This window comes from Rhinolophus hipposideros, assembly GCF_964194185.1.
Source record: "Rhinolophus hipposideros genome assembly, chromosome: 5".
Taxonomy (NCBI): domain Eukaryota; kingdom Metazoa; phylum Chordata; class Mammalia; order Chiroptera; family Rhinolophidae; genus Rhinolophus; species Rhinolophus hipposideros.
Genome location: NC_138051.1, coordinates 75,296,836 through 75,312,370, shown reverse-complemented (window position 1 = coordinate 75,312,370; position 15,535 = coordinate 75,296,836). Strand labels below are relative to the sequence as shown.

General features: G+C 51.2%; 1 protein-coding gene across 7 annotated transcripts in view; it reads right to left on the bottom strand.

The window, feature by feature from the left end:
* Window positions 1–2,963: 2,963 nt before the first annotated feature.
* The window catches only part of SMOC1 (SPARC related modular calcium binding 1), a 142,544-nt gene continuing 129,972 nt past the window's right edge, over window positions 2,964–15,535 (bottom strand). For 2 of the 7 annotated variants that reach the window (XM_081047572.1, XM_081047577.1), the window contains exons 11-13: window positions 10,153–10,397; window positions 5,515–5,568; window positions 2,964–5,000 (exon numbers count right to left, since the gene is read on the bottom strand). In XM_081047572.1, the coding sequence (XP_080903698.1) occupies window positions 4,984–5,000; window positions 5,515–5,568; window positions 10,153–10,397 (316 nt within the window). In that variant the 3' untranslated portion in view covers window positions 2,964–4,983. The remainder of the gene's footprint in view (window positions 5,001–5,514; window positions 5,569–10,152; window positions 10,398–15,535) is intronic. The other 5 variants (XM_081047573.1, XM_081047575.1, XM_081047574.1 and 2 more) reach the window with 3 other exon arrangements.

The following is a 15,535-nucleotide window of genomic DNA, read 5'->3' as shown; positions in this document are numbered from 1 at the left end:
GATTCGCCTTGCTTTAGTCATTGAAATGCGAGTGAGCAGTGACATATATCACTCCCAGATGGAAGCTTTGTTTTTGGACTCTGCAATCATGGAAGATGTGGAAGATGGAGCCTCCCTCAGCCTGGGTCCTTTAGTGAGGACAATAAAGAGAAGCGCCCTGCTGACATGATGGATATGTTGCACACATAGATATGGAAGGACACCTTTGTGATGTAAGCCATTGAGGTTTGGGGAGTGTATGTTATGCAGCCTGTCCTGGTCTCTCCTGACTGATTCTCATGAGGCCCTTAGGAATGTGCCCATCATCTTGTAGAGAGACCCCATCCAAGTATTCCACCATCAACCATGTGAATGATCAGGGTCACCCAGGTTGGGGGTGCCACATACAGGATCGTGGACCATTAGCTAGAGTCAAAGCTTGGGCTAGGAAGACGCCAGGCAAAGGGACCTCCCCCTTGTTAAAGAGTGCACCTCATTAAAGGAAAAACGGGTGGCGCAGACAGGAGGGCTGAGGCTGCACTGATGAGGTATTGGGGGGGCAAAGTGCTCTCCCAGAGGTGGCAAGAAATGACAGTCGATACCTGTGCCCTATCCTTAGCACAGGCATTTAGTGGGCTGGCATATAACCGAGGTCATGACCCTTCTCCCTACCAATTCATGAAAGTCACACAAAAGGGAGTAGTGATCCATGCCCTAGCATTGAGGGCTTGATTTGGTAGCACTCCATGAAGAAAAAGGTCAAGTTTTGCCTGTCCTCACTTATGCAATGGAACAAAAGCCAAATACCACAGACCAGAAGATCAGGGTGCCTGAGAAGATCAGCCTCCTTGGTGGGCACACCTGTAACCTTATGGGTCATTCAGGAACTTGGGAACAAGTGGCCAGAGAACCACAGTAGCTCTCTGTGAGGACAGAGTCCCAGAGAGCCATTACCAGGCTCTCGGCCTCATGTGGAGGGGTGCTGGCTCCGGTAGTAGATGGCCGTTAGCTGTGAGTGGTTGGCCATCAGCTGTAACCAGTTAGCCAATGAGCCACTGATACAAGTGCCATGGCTATGTTGGTTAGTTGGTTGGTTGGCAGGCAGAGAAGTGGACGGTGGATTGCCGATCATGTGGATCCTACTTCCTGTCTCTCGCCCAGCCTCCAGCGAGACTAAGGTGCAGGAAGACCCCTTGTGGGGGTACTGGCGAATGTTTGCTTTTGTGTCTCTAACCCAGCCACCAGTGAGAATACAGTGGTATGACTCCCCCATCTATGGTTCCGTTGGTGTTCCTTTTTGGTCTCACCATGTCCTGCTTTCTGGTGTGGGGAGCAGAAGCTGAGACCCTGCATGATACTCTCTCTGGGCTTTTCTCTATAAGGGGGGGTGGTGCTGCCAGCTGCCCATCCTACCCAGCTCCTCTTGGGAAACAGGTGGGTCCTGGCCTGGAGGCCCCTCCTCTGATAGCATCATTGGGATTCTGACAAGATGCCTGACCCCAGAAGCAGTCATCTCATGACATCCTGGCTGAAAATGTCCCCAGTCTTCTCCTCCCCAAAGAGGCTAGGTGTGGCTCAAGAGCTTCTTGGTAAAAGAAGAAACAGGATGGACCTTGCTTTCACTTTTCCTTGAGTCTTGGTCTTACTATGGAGAAACGAGCTCTTTTTGGAGAAAGCAGAGGAAAGCTAAATGGGGGCTGCCGGCTGGCCCTGAAGTCAAGTGTGAACTCAGACCTGCCCCACACCACACTGGGTCTCTCTGCTGAAGACTAGGTCCACCCTGAGTCTCTCCGTGAGGTCCTACATGGGCAAATGCCTCCCTTATTTCTCTTCCCCAAATTCCGAAAGCCTACGATAGACCCCTGCAAATTAGCGGCTTTTAATGAGACCCTGAACTGTGCAGAGAACAAATGCACTCACGGCTGAATGCAAGCACCTGGGGTCTGAGCTGGATAGGCAGGAGAAGGTTGCTGGTCTAGTCCCTTCAAGGAAGGCGGCTGGGAGAGTTGGTACAGCTCTGGGCCTGGACTCAGAAAACCTGAGGGCGATTCCTGGCTCTGCCTTTCCCAGCTGGGTGCCCCAGCAAGTGGCGGAACTCCTGAGTTTGAATCCACACGTCTGAATGGGGATGCCCGTCTCACTGCGCTGGGGTATTAAACATGACAGATCCTGTGACACATCAAACAGCATCAGCACTGGAGCAGGAGGGACGTGTGACCACATTCAAGGGCTTAGACCCTTTCCCAGGAAAGCCTAGCTGGAAAAGGGGCTGGGGGAGAATTTTTCAAAGGGAATTACCTTCTGTTCATCTGCAAAGGACAAGGGGGTAGAGTGTGGCAAAGGAATGTGGAGGAGGTTCTGAGAGGCTGGTGAAGAAGCCACTTCCTGAGACAGCTGTGTGTGTGTAGAGAGAGGGGGCAAAAGAAAAAGATGCCAAGAGCATTGGAGAAAATCTAGAGCCTCATCCCTGCTGCTGGTCCTCACCTGAAGTCCTCCAGCCCTGAGAGTCAGAGCAGCAGCCTCGACTTGCGTATGTATCCCACAAACCTGGGGCACAGACGGCATGAACTCCATTGGGGGCCTGCTCCCCACCTCCAGCTGCCTCTCAGCCTGGGGTCTTGTGATCTGGGCTGGGGCCAAGGTGCCCACTCGCACCAGCCTGAAGCCATGGAATGGGCTTCCCCCCAGTCCCGCCCCCAAAGTGCTACCAGAAACACTCCAGTGATGGTTCGGGTGGAGGTAAGCGGGAGAATTACACAGAGGGCACAAACACTGTAGGCAAGGGCCAAGAGCATGGGTCAATGTCCTCACAGCAAAGCACAGTGCCACCTTGTGGCCACATTTGGCTCCTCTTCTCATCCAGCAACTCGGACTTCCTCGGATCAGAGTGCAGGGAGCCAAGGAAGACAAGTAAACCTTGTAGGAAATGAAGTCTTTCCTAAAGGCTTCAGAGGAAGCCACCCAAAGAAAAAGGCAACAGCCACCAAGGTTGACGCATTTTTATTTTTTATAAAACAAGCTACAAATAGTCTCCCTCCCTCTTCACAAAGGAAAACCACACAACACAGCCTACACATATGAGAAAGAAGACGACTGGGGGAGAGTCTGATTTCTACAGGAGGTGCCTTATCTATGTTGACACGCTTCCTCCAGGCCAGAGAAGGGCTTGGGGTCTCCTGGGAGGTCCATCCAACTCCAGCACACAGAGTTTTCTGGGCCAGGCTAATGGGCGAGGGCTCACTTTTCACCTTAGTAGGGGGCCTCCAATCATCCCCAAGACAAGCTCTAGGACTTTCGCCAGGACAGCAAGAACCTTCAGATCAAGTCCCAGAAAGGCCATGCTTGTCCCTGAGGGGCCCTCCCCAGAGCTGGGCCTTGAGAAGGCCGGTGCTTCCGGTGCCAAAGCTTTCCAGATCAGGGAGGGGTACAGTCCTGCAAGGTCATGCACTTATGGGAACACCAGGAGGGGAGACAATGTGATGAGGCCACATTCCCAAGAGCAAACCGATAAGGGCACCAGTCCTGGGGTACCCGGCCTCCCTCCCTGCTGCCATGGCTGCTCATGGGAAGAGGCACTAAGTGTCACTTGTTGCTCTCTGTCTGAATGGACATGGTCACCTGGGCAGAGGAAGCTGTGCGTCTGACCCGAAGGCTGGGCAGCCCCCATTGGAACCCTGGTAAAATGTCTGTGGAAAGACAGGCCAGGATTTCCCCCTCATTAGGTTATCATCTTTGCATTTCCAGGGGAGGCAGAAATAGGAGGCCCAAAGTCAGGGCTGCTCTGGAATTGATCTCAAGCCTAGAAGCCCTTAAGAGCACTGGAGGGAACAGGAAGAATGTCAGTATTGGGTTAAACAATAAAACCAGTCAGTTACCAACAAGGTGACTGACCCAACTCCTCCCTCGGGCTTGTGTTGACCACAGCGCAGTGTGGGTGGCAGTCGGGGGAGGGGAAGAGCAGGATGAGGAGGTAAAAAGCCAGTCATACCTGGCTGCCTAGGTCTTGGAAGCCTCATCGGTGGGAGACTTCCTGTGGGCACCGCACTCACCAATAGCGCTTTCTTTCCTCTTCGCTATGCTGCTTAAACATGAAACATCTACAGATAAAAGGTGCCACTGTGTGCCTTTTTCTTCTTTGCCTCCCCTCTCATGCTTTACAGAGTTGATGCTAAATGTGGGTAAAATGTTTCAACTGACCGAATGCAAATCCACTGAGGATATTTGCTCTGTGTGTCACTAGGATCCTGGGGTACCCTCCCCCCCAACGTGGGCCACCTGGGGGTCTGGATAACAGGAACACACGGAAGTGGGAGAAGTGGTGCCTGAGCTGGCTACTGCCCTCCCTCTAGGGCAGCTCCCATGTCTCCCCCAACCCAACCTCCCTTGAGGAGGCCAACCGTTACTGGTAGCTATGGCATAGGGCGGTACCCTACTCCCACCAGGAAGGAACTGAGGGAGTCTGCAATAGCAAAGGGCTGCCGTCCATATACACACAGGGGGCAGTTTCCAGACATAATGCAGGTGAGCTCTGGCTACAGTCCTGGGTTCTGGAAAGCTGGGCTGTGTGTCCAGAACTCCCACAACCCAGAGCAGGGTGAGGGAAGGGAATAAACAAACAGCAATGCCAACGCCTGTACAAAAGAACTATACAATTTACATATATATTTATATACAGTATATAAATCTCTTTCTTCTCAGTCCCAACAATATCCTCCCCCCACAAAAAAAAAACCCTAAAAGTTGTCAGTAGCAGATCCAAAAACTTACAATAAAAGAGAAAATAAACAGTCTTTCTTCCCTTTCCTTTTCCCACTGTGGTATTAGATATTGGTGTTTACAAATGAAACCAAAAAGAAAACACGCAGATAAGAGTTATTAAAAGTGCAAATACAGTGGGCACCACTCATGTTACATGGCTGGGCCATGGGCAGCGTCGAAGGTTAGGTGTCTGATGATTCGTCCTGCTTCCCTGGTCTCTCTGCCTGCCCTGTGGTTTTCTGCTCCTTAGACGAGGCGTCCTACTGAGAAGGCGAGGTGTAAACAAGAAGTTAGAGCTGGGTTTAGGTTCCAGCGAAATCCAACTACATTTATCAATTTCCCCCAAAGAGCAGTCTTTTCCACCTGCTGTTAGATATGAGGCTGGACGGGACACAGCTCGCCTAGACTTGCAGATACGCCCATGTTTTACCTGCCTATCTCTTACCACCAGGAGACATCATAATGGCAACTGGAACAAGTCTGGCATTCCAGAAAACAGGCTTTGCCTAGGAAGCACATTGGGGGCGTGCACTCTGCACAAACCACACTTCTCCCAGATGCCAGCCTTTCAACCTGGGGCTGGAGCAGAAGTGGCAGCTGCTTGTTTACAGGGGGGGATGTCAGGATCCTCAGAGCACTAACCAATCCTTCTATTGTATTCTCAGCAAAAATTAAAAATGGGAACCTAAGTAACTCGGCCAATCCCTCCACGCCTACTGCACTACCAAAGCTGCATGAGGGGGCCCATAGAGGGGACCCCAGAAAGAGGCAACTTACTGAATGGGTTTGTGCCTGCTTGTTTTCCCTGGGGGGAGCTGCCAAGACTACGACCTGCAACAAATAGGAACATATGACACTCGAGTGGGCCTGACCCAGGGAATTGGTAGAGCTTCTATGCCTTGGTCCCTGTCCCCTTCAACCTCCAGAATGAAGAGTTGCCTTGCGAAAGAGCCAGAGGTTGTGCGTCATGCTTCCTGTTCTGTGAGTGTCAGTAGCCCTGTTCTGCCGGGGTGAACCCATTGCTACCCATCACTTTGAAATAAAGTCCCTTTACCATAAGGCAGGTCCCTATTGGAGTGCCTCTTTGGAATCCCCTCAGCTAGTAGATAAGAAGGGCTTTGGTGCTGATGGACATTTGCATAACCTTCTGGGGATCTGGTTCTCCAAGTCGCAGTATGTCAGAGGAGAAAGGAATCTTAGCGATCTTCTGTTCTAGCCCCTTTACTTGACGAATCTGGAAACTGAGGCTCAGAACAGTTGAGTGACTTAACCAGGGTCCCAGGTGTGTTCTGTTGACACCCACTGCACCCCATAGGGAGGCACCTGCAGGGCCCAGGTTCCCTAAAGGAAGGAGGAGGAGCTGGGGGGCAAGCTCACCAAGAGCCGGGCCAGCTCCAGTGACCCCTGGAGGCTGTGTGGCTTTGGGAACGCCCCTTAACCTCTCTGGGTCTGTCTATCGAAGGGAGTTGGGATGACAGCTGTGCTGCTTCTGCTCTGCCTCTGTCACAGGATTGCCTTGAAGACTGACTGAATTCATGGAGGTGGATAAAGGACCTTGAGGGGTATACCGTGTTGTGGAATCCATGCCCACTCACTGGTCATGTGAACCCATCGCTCAGTGTGCCCCAGTTATGCTAAGCTTCCTTAAGACCTGAGAGAGAGAGACAGAACATGCAGTGGGATGGGGTGTGGGGTAGATATCGGTATATCCAATTTCACAGAGGAAGAAACAAACTTGGAAAGATAGGCAGCTGAGAAGTGACAGAGCCAGGTTGTCTGGCTCCAGATCCCATCTTAACCTGCTCCATCCAGCAACTGCTTCTGTCTGTGGTGAGCAGAAAGCTCTAAGCATATATAGAGAAGGGCCTCCCGCAGCAGCACTGCCCATGGAGCTGAGACTCGGAAAAGAAAATGGCTCTCCCTTGTGAAGGCTTCTTGTACTAATTCCTTTACCTAAGTCATGTCAGGTAATCCTCATAGCAATTGTATATGATAGTTATAAAATGATCAAATTACCCCCATTTTATGATGATAAAACTGAGGCTTGGAGATGTCATAGCTTTAAGGTGGTGAAGCAAACCCAGACCTGGCTCAGCTTCCAGAACCATGTTTTAACCACCAAGGAGGGCAGGAGGGACACAAGCCTGAACCCAGGGCAGGAACCATCCTTGGGCAATTCAAAGGGAGAGCTGGTTTTTTTTTCAAATGGAGGAATTAGTATCCACCCTGCCTCCCTCATGGGATGGTGACAGTAATCCTGATGAAGGTGCTTTATAAACTGGGAAGGACCAATTAAGAAAGAGGCCCCCAGCCCGCAGAATGTCTGGCCTTTTCATGCTGCAGAGAACTTACCTCCCCAGTGAGGAGTCTGGTTGTTAAAAATACCTGTGTTCAGGAGGCATTTCCAAAAAATTAGGTCCCTCAGACAAAAAGCTACATTTACCCCCAAACACCATGTCCTCCCTGGCCCCTTCTGTCCCCCCTCCTGGCATGCAAGCCCTTCTCAGCCCACCAGAGGGCACTACATGATACCAGATGACCAAAGCATGGGGTCCATTCCCTACATACCATCTACCCAAGTGGCTTTCTGCCATTCCCCAGAGCAAGGGACCAAGGGGAGCTGCCTGTAGCTCATGGGTATGTTCCTCTACTACCACTAATTTGCTTTTGTGCATTCACCACGCACCCGGTACTGGGCTAAGTCCTTCACATGCACCATCTTGTTAAATGTTCCCACCAAATCTGTCAGGTAAGTAATATCTCTTGTACACGAGGAAACTGAGGCTCCGAGAGTTGAGGTAACTGGCACAAAATTACCGAGCTAGTAAGAGGCAGAGCTGGGGGACACCTGGTGCCCGGCAAGCGTTCCAAGGAAGGTTAGGAAGCCTCCCAAAGCTCTGTGGACCCAAGGTAACCACACTCAGCCTCCCCTGAGCCTGTGTGCTGCAAGAACCAGCACTACCAGCACAGGAGAGGACCGAGGGCAAAGCCTCTGTGATTCCATGCTTGCTCAGCCCAGAAGTCCTCCTGGGTAGGCCTGGGCTCTACACTAACCCTACGTGGTCTCTTTCCAGTATTGGTCCCCTGCCTGTGCTCTGTGAGATAAGCACAGGTTCCAAGTGTGTGAACGTGTGCTGTCATCTCAAGAGGCAACCCCTCATCCATTCATTCACTCATTTGACGAGGATCTCGTGGATTGCTACTAGGTGCCATCCACTGTGCTAGATGTTAGGAACGAAAAGACACAGTCCATGGCTTCAAGGGGGAATCAGAATAATAAACTGCAATACATTGTGATAAGTGCTGCTGACAGAGGCAATAATCTTTTGAAGAATAGCAATACTGAAATTTTATTGAGTTTTTCCAACATCTCGGGCACTATGATAAATGCTTTCACTCATTGTCCCACTGACTCAGCACAAGAGCTCTATGAGGTAGATACTACGATTATTCCCATTTTACAGATGAAGAGACTGAAGTCCAGAATGGTTGAGTAGCATGTATGTGGCACAAGAGCTAGTGTGTGGCAGAGGCAGGGTGTAAACCATGACATTGCTCTATGTCCCAGGGACTCAGACCTCGTGAGACAGGAGTGCCCGGAGCAACAAGATTGCTCAGCCCAGAACCCAGCGATAGAGGGCGCAGATCTGAACACTGCGTACCTCGTGGTCACTAACCACCGCCCACGCTACCCTCTGGGATTACACTGCCAACCTAGGGTTAGAACAAGAAAAGTCCTCAGGTCTCTTCCTAAGCGATCCCAGCTTTTCCAAAGCTTCCATTTCACACCAGTCAGCATCACCCAAATCAGTATCTTCAGCCCAGAACCTTCCCCTGCATGGCAGACCCACTCATCCTTCGTGTGCATCCTCCAGGCAACTTGATATGTTCTAACCACACTCACGTCCTTCCACGTACCTTCTGCCCGCTCTGCTCTCCCTTCCATGTTGCCATCCCAGGGATCCACCCTTCAGTTGTCCAAACCTTCATCCCTATATCCACTCAGTCACCGAGGTCTGCAGTGCTACCGTCTCTTTATCCCCAGAGTGTTTTTCTCCCACGTGGGCCCTTTTGGATACTATGCCTTGCTCATCTCCGTTCTATTTCTGATAGTGCAGCCAGAATAATTTTTAAGCAAAACTGATCCTAAAGTTTCTCAGACTGGACCCCTTCGACAGCTTCCCACTAACCTTATAAAGTCTAAACGCTTTCACCTTGCCTCCCGCACCCTCCCCTCTCCTGCCACCCTCAAATACGCACTGCAGTCATACTCACGGCTGTCACCTCCTCCTCTAAAACTCTGTTTCCTCATCTCTACATCTTCGCTCTTCATTTGCCTCCGCGTAGAACGTTCTTCCCTGCCCTGACCTCCCTGCTTCGCCAGCTCTTACTCATTCTTCAGACACTGGTTTAGATTAGGATTGGCACACTTACCTGTAAAGGGCTCGATGGCAAATATTTTAGGCTTTGGGGGCATGTACAAACTCTGTCATTTCTTCATCTTTTTTTAAAAAAATTACGTCCCTTTAAAAATACCAAAACCATTTTCTTGCCCACAGACCATACAGAAGCAGGCCATGGACTAGATGGGGCCCACAGCCAGTTTGCTGACCCCGGATTTAGACATTTGTTCCTTCATGAAGTTTTCCAAGGCTGTCTGCCCCCACGCTGATTAGCTGCCTCTACATATGTCCCTCCGATATTCAGCACTCGCTTGCCTGTCGAGCAGAATCCATGCTCTCCTCCTCTTCCAGGGCTCCCAGCCTTCCTTACTGTTGGGTGCAGTCTCGTGACTGAGTTCCAGCCAGTGAAATATGAGAGATAATGTGTGTCACTGCCAGACTGGCTCAAAACTCCCCCACACGTACTACTCCATGCTTTCCTCCAGCTGGCTGACTGGGGATGAAGATGACCCCCAGGGTGACCTTGGAAGTCACATGATGAAGATGGTAGAGTTACTCTTAGCATGGATCTCAGAGTGACTGCACAAAGCAATCCCCACTCCTTCCTCCTATCCCTACACACACACACACACACACACACACACACACACACACACACACACCATGACCTAGAATCACACTGAACTATTACACAGGCAAGATGAACAAATGTCCACTATGTTGAGCCATTACCTGTGCAGGTCTACTTGTCACTGCACCTGGCCTATCCTAATACACTCTCATAGCACTTTCCACAGTGTATAGAAACACTTTCATATGTGTCTCCTCAGTAGACTGAGGAAGGATAGGGAACTTGTCCTTCAACTCCTCCACTGTACCAGGCATTGAGCATGAAGCAGAATACACTCCCAAAAAATAGTTGAATAAGTGAGTACCAGGGGTCCCATCTGTTGGTCCCTGTGCCTGGTGGGCCACATACTGGAAGGCCAGGAGCACAGGGACGAACACCCACCTTCTTTGCTGACACCCAGGCAGCCCTTCAGCTCAGCCAGTGAGATGACCTTGTCCTTGTTCAGGTCGCAGTAGTCGGTGAAACGCCGGGCGCACTTCTTGGGCTTGGCTTTCTTCTTCACGTAGCGCTTGAAGGGCTTCATCTCCCGCTTGTTGATGTCATTGCTGCTGTTACTATCTAGCTGGCTGAAGTACCAGTGCACAACTCGCTCCTCCAGGGTGTGACTGGGGTCTGGCTCTGAGAACCTGGGCCATAGGCAGACACCCCACCCCAGAAAACACAGCTCAGGATCCTACAGGAACTACCAGCCCCACCTCGATTTTCTCACCATTGGTCAGGTGCCTGGGCACTCGTTCTGGGCTGCCGGCAGCCAGAAATGGCTCCTCCAGCCAGACCTCCCAGGCCCGCCTGGCCTGTGGCAGAATCAAGCCATCCTCTCCAACTTGAGCCTCAGGACTGGATGAATCATTTCTCAGGGGTCGCCAAGCGGGCAACTCTTATTACATGAACCTGCCTCACCCTCTACATAGCCTGGAATGTTTTTATACAAGATGGGTGCTCAAGATCTATTGGTTGGATTTAATTCACCTGAGAAAACCACAGCTGGGATCCAAATTGTCCATGTCCTGGCCTAATTTTCACTGCAGGACGCTGTTCTCCACACATGAATGTGTACACTCACATGAATGAGGCATGGGAAAGGTGCTCTGAGCGCACACCACACACCCAGCCCCAGGCCAGGTCCTGGGAGGGCTGCCAAAGTCAGAGGGGAGCCCCGACTCAAGCTGCTCACTGTCTCGGCGACACAGAGCCAAAAATGTGAAAACAGGCAGGGACAATTCAATGGGAAGTGTGAAGTTCCCATGGTCTGTCACTGTCAGCTACTGAGTGCAGTAGGAATTGAGAGAAGGCAATTGAGATGGATACAAACAGAGGTTCTAAAACTGGCAAGTCCCACACCTACGAGACGTGAGTCTCTCCAAAACATTTTAAGTCAAGAGGTCTGGGGTAGGCCCAGGAAACCTCATGTTAACTAGAACCCCCAGGGGATTCTGAGGAGAAGCACTGGACTAGAGTAACCAAGAAAACTTCCTGGTGTCTGGGTGCACTGTAATGACAAGGACTAAGATGTGTGTCGTGAGCCTACAGTGACAATGTCTACATGTGTAACTACACATGTCCTACCTAGCCATTTTCTGTGTGCCTCATCTTTCCCCAAAAAGGATTCAGGGTGCTAGCTAATACTTAAAACTTTTAAAACTAACAATGGTCCCCCCTCCTGCAGAGGGGAGACTAAGGTCTCTGACCATAACAGAACCACGGGAGTCCCATGGCTCCTGCCCCCAGAGATCGACACTGAGTGAATGTGGGCCAGGCCCTTGTGTCCATATCCCGGGTAACTTTCCCTTGGTAGGGGGAGTAAGACTGAGCTCGGGAGCTCCATACATTCTAATACGTAGCATGCAGGGCACTGGCACAAACCACATGACTGCCACGCTCAGAAGTGTGGCAGAGGGACTTGCTGCTCCACAAGGATCCGAGAGCAGTGGTTCAGGGACTGAGGCTGTACCCAACAAGAAAAACACTCAAGGCACTCGCCAATGCCTTGGGGTTCTTCCCTGGGGCTTGCTGAGTTTTCCAGAGGGGAGGGGATCCTCCCTCACCCCTCCCCTATGAATAAGCCAGCAAACTCCCTCCTCTTCCTACCCCCAAGTGACTTCAATGTTTAGGGAACAAGAAGTTTCAATACCAGAAAGAGCCTGCTAAATGCCCAGGGCTCATTAAGCGCATTGCAGTCTTAGGCGGGCCCCCCTGGGTACCCTGAACTGATTCCAGGAGAGTGCAATTAGTGGACCTGCCAGTGGGACCTCATCCTGACAGGTTTAATGCAGGGAGGACCTGGGGAAGGCGGGAGAGACCGGCTGCCTCTGGCTCTTTGGGAATCTGCTTCATCTGTCATGGAAACCAGGCTTGGGGGGGGTCTTTGTAACAGGCAGGCAATTATTCAATGCACGGCTCAGATTTTTGTCTCTGCCAGTGCACGGGTATCTTTAAGCATCCTCTATTTTACCTACAACATTCATTCTCAAGCCTGCTCCTGCAGGGTATACCAGGTGGGCTGCAGAAAATCCCCTATCAGGACGCTCATGGCGCAGGAGCACCATGCCTGCCTCTGCCTTCTCCTAAGCTTGAAGAAAGACCCTCAAGTGGAGGAGAGCCAGGAGGAGCCCCAAGGGAGCTGCTCCAGCTATTCCCACCGGAGGCTTTCTAAAGCAGCCAGGAGTGGGGGTTGGGAAGAGAGGCCCCCTCCAGTCAGGGGGCCATGAGTGTCCCAGGCAAAGGCAGCTAACCTTTAGGCTCAGCATAGCGTAATGTCTACCTAGAAGCTGGAATAATAAAGCCTCAGTCACTGAGACGGGAAGGGATGAGGTCATCCGCTTGGACGCCCTGCCAGGAGAGGCTCGCTGCCTCCAACATGTATTCCTGGGGCTCGTGCCTGCCCAGTTCTCAGTACCCCCAGTGATGGAGCTCCCTGCACCTTCCTTTGGGTTAGTTTGCAGCAAGAAGCCTCTCTTCTCCCCACTTTGCAACCTCTAAGAGTTTCCTCCCACATGGAGTGACTGTCATCTGGTTCCTGCTCTCTTTTCCCTTCCTTTATTCTGACTCTCTTCCTGCCCTATCTGTCTTTCCCAGAGAACCATGTTCCTGACCTCTTTACTCCCAGCAGGACCTCAAGCCCAGAGCACCCATAAGTTCTGACTACTGGCCTCCTCTCTTCCCCTCCTGACCTGTCTCCTGGAGGCTCCAAGGACACTTCCCCAAGAGGGGATCTCGGAAGCCTCTCCAAGCAGTGCCCCTGGATCTCTCTAACAATGACACAGCCCACAGCCCTCCCTGTGGGGCCTGAGAAGCCTGCCTCTTCCCCAGTTAGGGTAGGACTCTCTGCTCTGAAAGCCTGTGACCTCCAGAAACCCATCTCCCCACCCGCACCTCCCCCCATAACAGAGCCCAGCTCGACGCGTGAAGCTGGCAATGCTAGGGTCCTACTTGGGAACCCAACACTTTGTTCAGGGCAAACTCCAAATGCATTTAAAGCAAGAATTTCTTAGCTTGGGGGAATCACGGACTCGTCTGAGAACCTAAACAAGCCATAGTCTCTCTCTAGAAAAATGCACACACACAAAGAATTTTGCAGACTTTAGAGGTTTAAAGGACGCCCTAAATTTCATCCAGTGTCATGGACTCAGGTAAAGAACACTTGATTTAGAGGAAAGGAGATTCTTGCCATGACCCAGAAGAATGTTTAAGCATGAACCTTCTGGAAGAAGATGGGGTGAGACAAAAGACAGGAATCGGGAAGGGTTTGGGTGTGGTTCCCATATTTCCAACAAAATGTAACAGAAAAAAGAAAACTCCTGAAAGCATCTGGTTTAAAACTCTGTAAATCAGGTTTTTGGTTTGATTTACAACAGCCTTAAGTGCCAGACCTACCATGCTTTGTATAAGATCAAGGTAGGACTGAGATCTCTTGGGAGTCCTGGTTTACCAAGGACTGGGCATGTGTGAAGAAAGAAGACACAAGAGGCCTCTGTTAACTAAGAAGCCACGGCTTTCCCGGGAAGCGCTGGATGGGATGGGGCAGGAGGCCCTCCCTGAGAGTTTCCAGGAATCTCTCAAGCAAACTTGACTAGAGTCCTTGCCATCATGGTTAGCTTCCCCAAATTTATTCCTGACCTCAAAGCCATACCCCACTGATCCCTCCAGCTCTTGTAGGTTTCTAGAAGGATCCTTTAAACACTTTGGCAACTTTCACTCGCAGTTCTAGGCTTACACTGGCATCAAACTTCCAACCTTCCTCTCACACCTGCACACATAATCCCCACTGGAGACCAGGACTACTGGAATTCAAAGCTGGTCATCAGGCAAGGGCTGGGGAGCCTACATTAGAGGGTGCAATGGTTCCTTAAGATAACTGTGATTCACTGGTCCATGCTGCGGGCCTCCTTGCAGGGGAAGTTCCACTCCTACTAAAAGGGCTCATTGGGTACGTAGAGCATCCAAGTTTCCTTGGCTATGGTGGGAAAGCCACAGTAAAATGTTGGTGTCTGCCCTTCCTCTGGGCTGTTTTGTTGCCTGTCCCGTTGACTCCTGCCTCCAGGGATAAGGAAACTGACTAGAGCCAGGGACCCCACTGGACTGGCCTCCATGAGTCTTCTCCCAAACTGAGAGGTGGCAGGTGCCGCCCTTCTCCTGTAGCACTTTCAGTTTTGCTTCTGCAGCATGAACCCCGGCAGGCCTTGGCTGCAATCCACAGCTGGAGAGCCAACCCCATTTACCACAAGGAAACTTGCTTCAGCCAAGATCTTGGGCCCAGTTCTGCTGTCTCAAGCAGTTTTAAAGAAGGTGAGGTGTTACGGCCTAGAGGCACTAGCCAAACCAAGCAGACCAACTGAGCTCCATCTGGACTCGGGTCCAGGCCCTGCCAGCTGTGCAGGAGGGTGGGGCTGGGAAATGCCAAGTCAGCCACATTCCAGCCTCTTCCTTGCAAGGCCATCAACAAGTAACCAGTAACCACACTGGGCAGGAAGGAGGAAGCCATGATACAGATGGTCTCTCCTTGGGGGATAATGTGAAGGGCCAGGAGGTTCTTATGTCCCATCCCATCTCCCCTCAAAGTTGCCTTTCTCTAGGGTGAGTGAAAAAAGGAGAGGATTGGCCCGCTCAAGAAGATTCTTCCAGCTCGTATCTCAGAACTCTTCCTTTGAGACTGATAAAGGCTAATGGGTACCATGAGACGACTGATTTAAGGGAGAGCTCTTCTCTGGAGGGAAGGACTAAAAGGATAATTCAGTCATCCAACAGCCCTTCATTGAGAATGGCTGCCATGCAATGATACTTGCAGGCTGCCCCTGCCATGCACCAACCACAGATGGGTCTGTGGACGCCCCATTCTACTTTGCCTATTTTTAGATTTGGGTGGCACTGCTTTCCCTACACCCCCACCCCAAATCAGGCTAGAAAATCAGAAAAGGAAGTAGATACCTTACACTCTCTTCCATTCTCTCCATCTAAGAAGTCTTCAAATCCTGTTAATTTCATTACTGAAACTTCAGTAAATCACTCCTTCCCCCATAGCTTTAGTCCATGCTTCCTCACTCTGACAATTGCTGCAGCCTTCCTGCCTCACCTGGTTCCCCTCCCGTCTGGCTTCCAAAGGAATGCCCATGGAATCACGTGGCCCCTCGCTGGCATGAATCCCAAGGCCCAGCATGATCTGGGCTCTGTCCAACTCTACAGCCTCATCTCCTGTCCCCAGCCTGCCTCCCAAATAGAAACCACAATTCTTGCAACTCCTTCCATAGGCCGTCCCTGGTTCCTACCC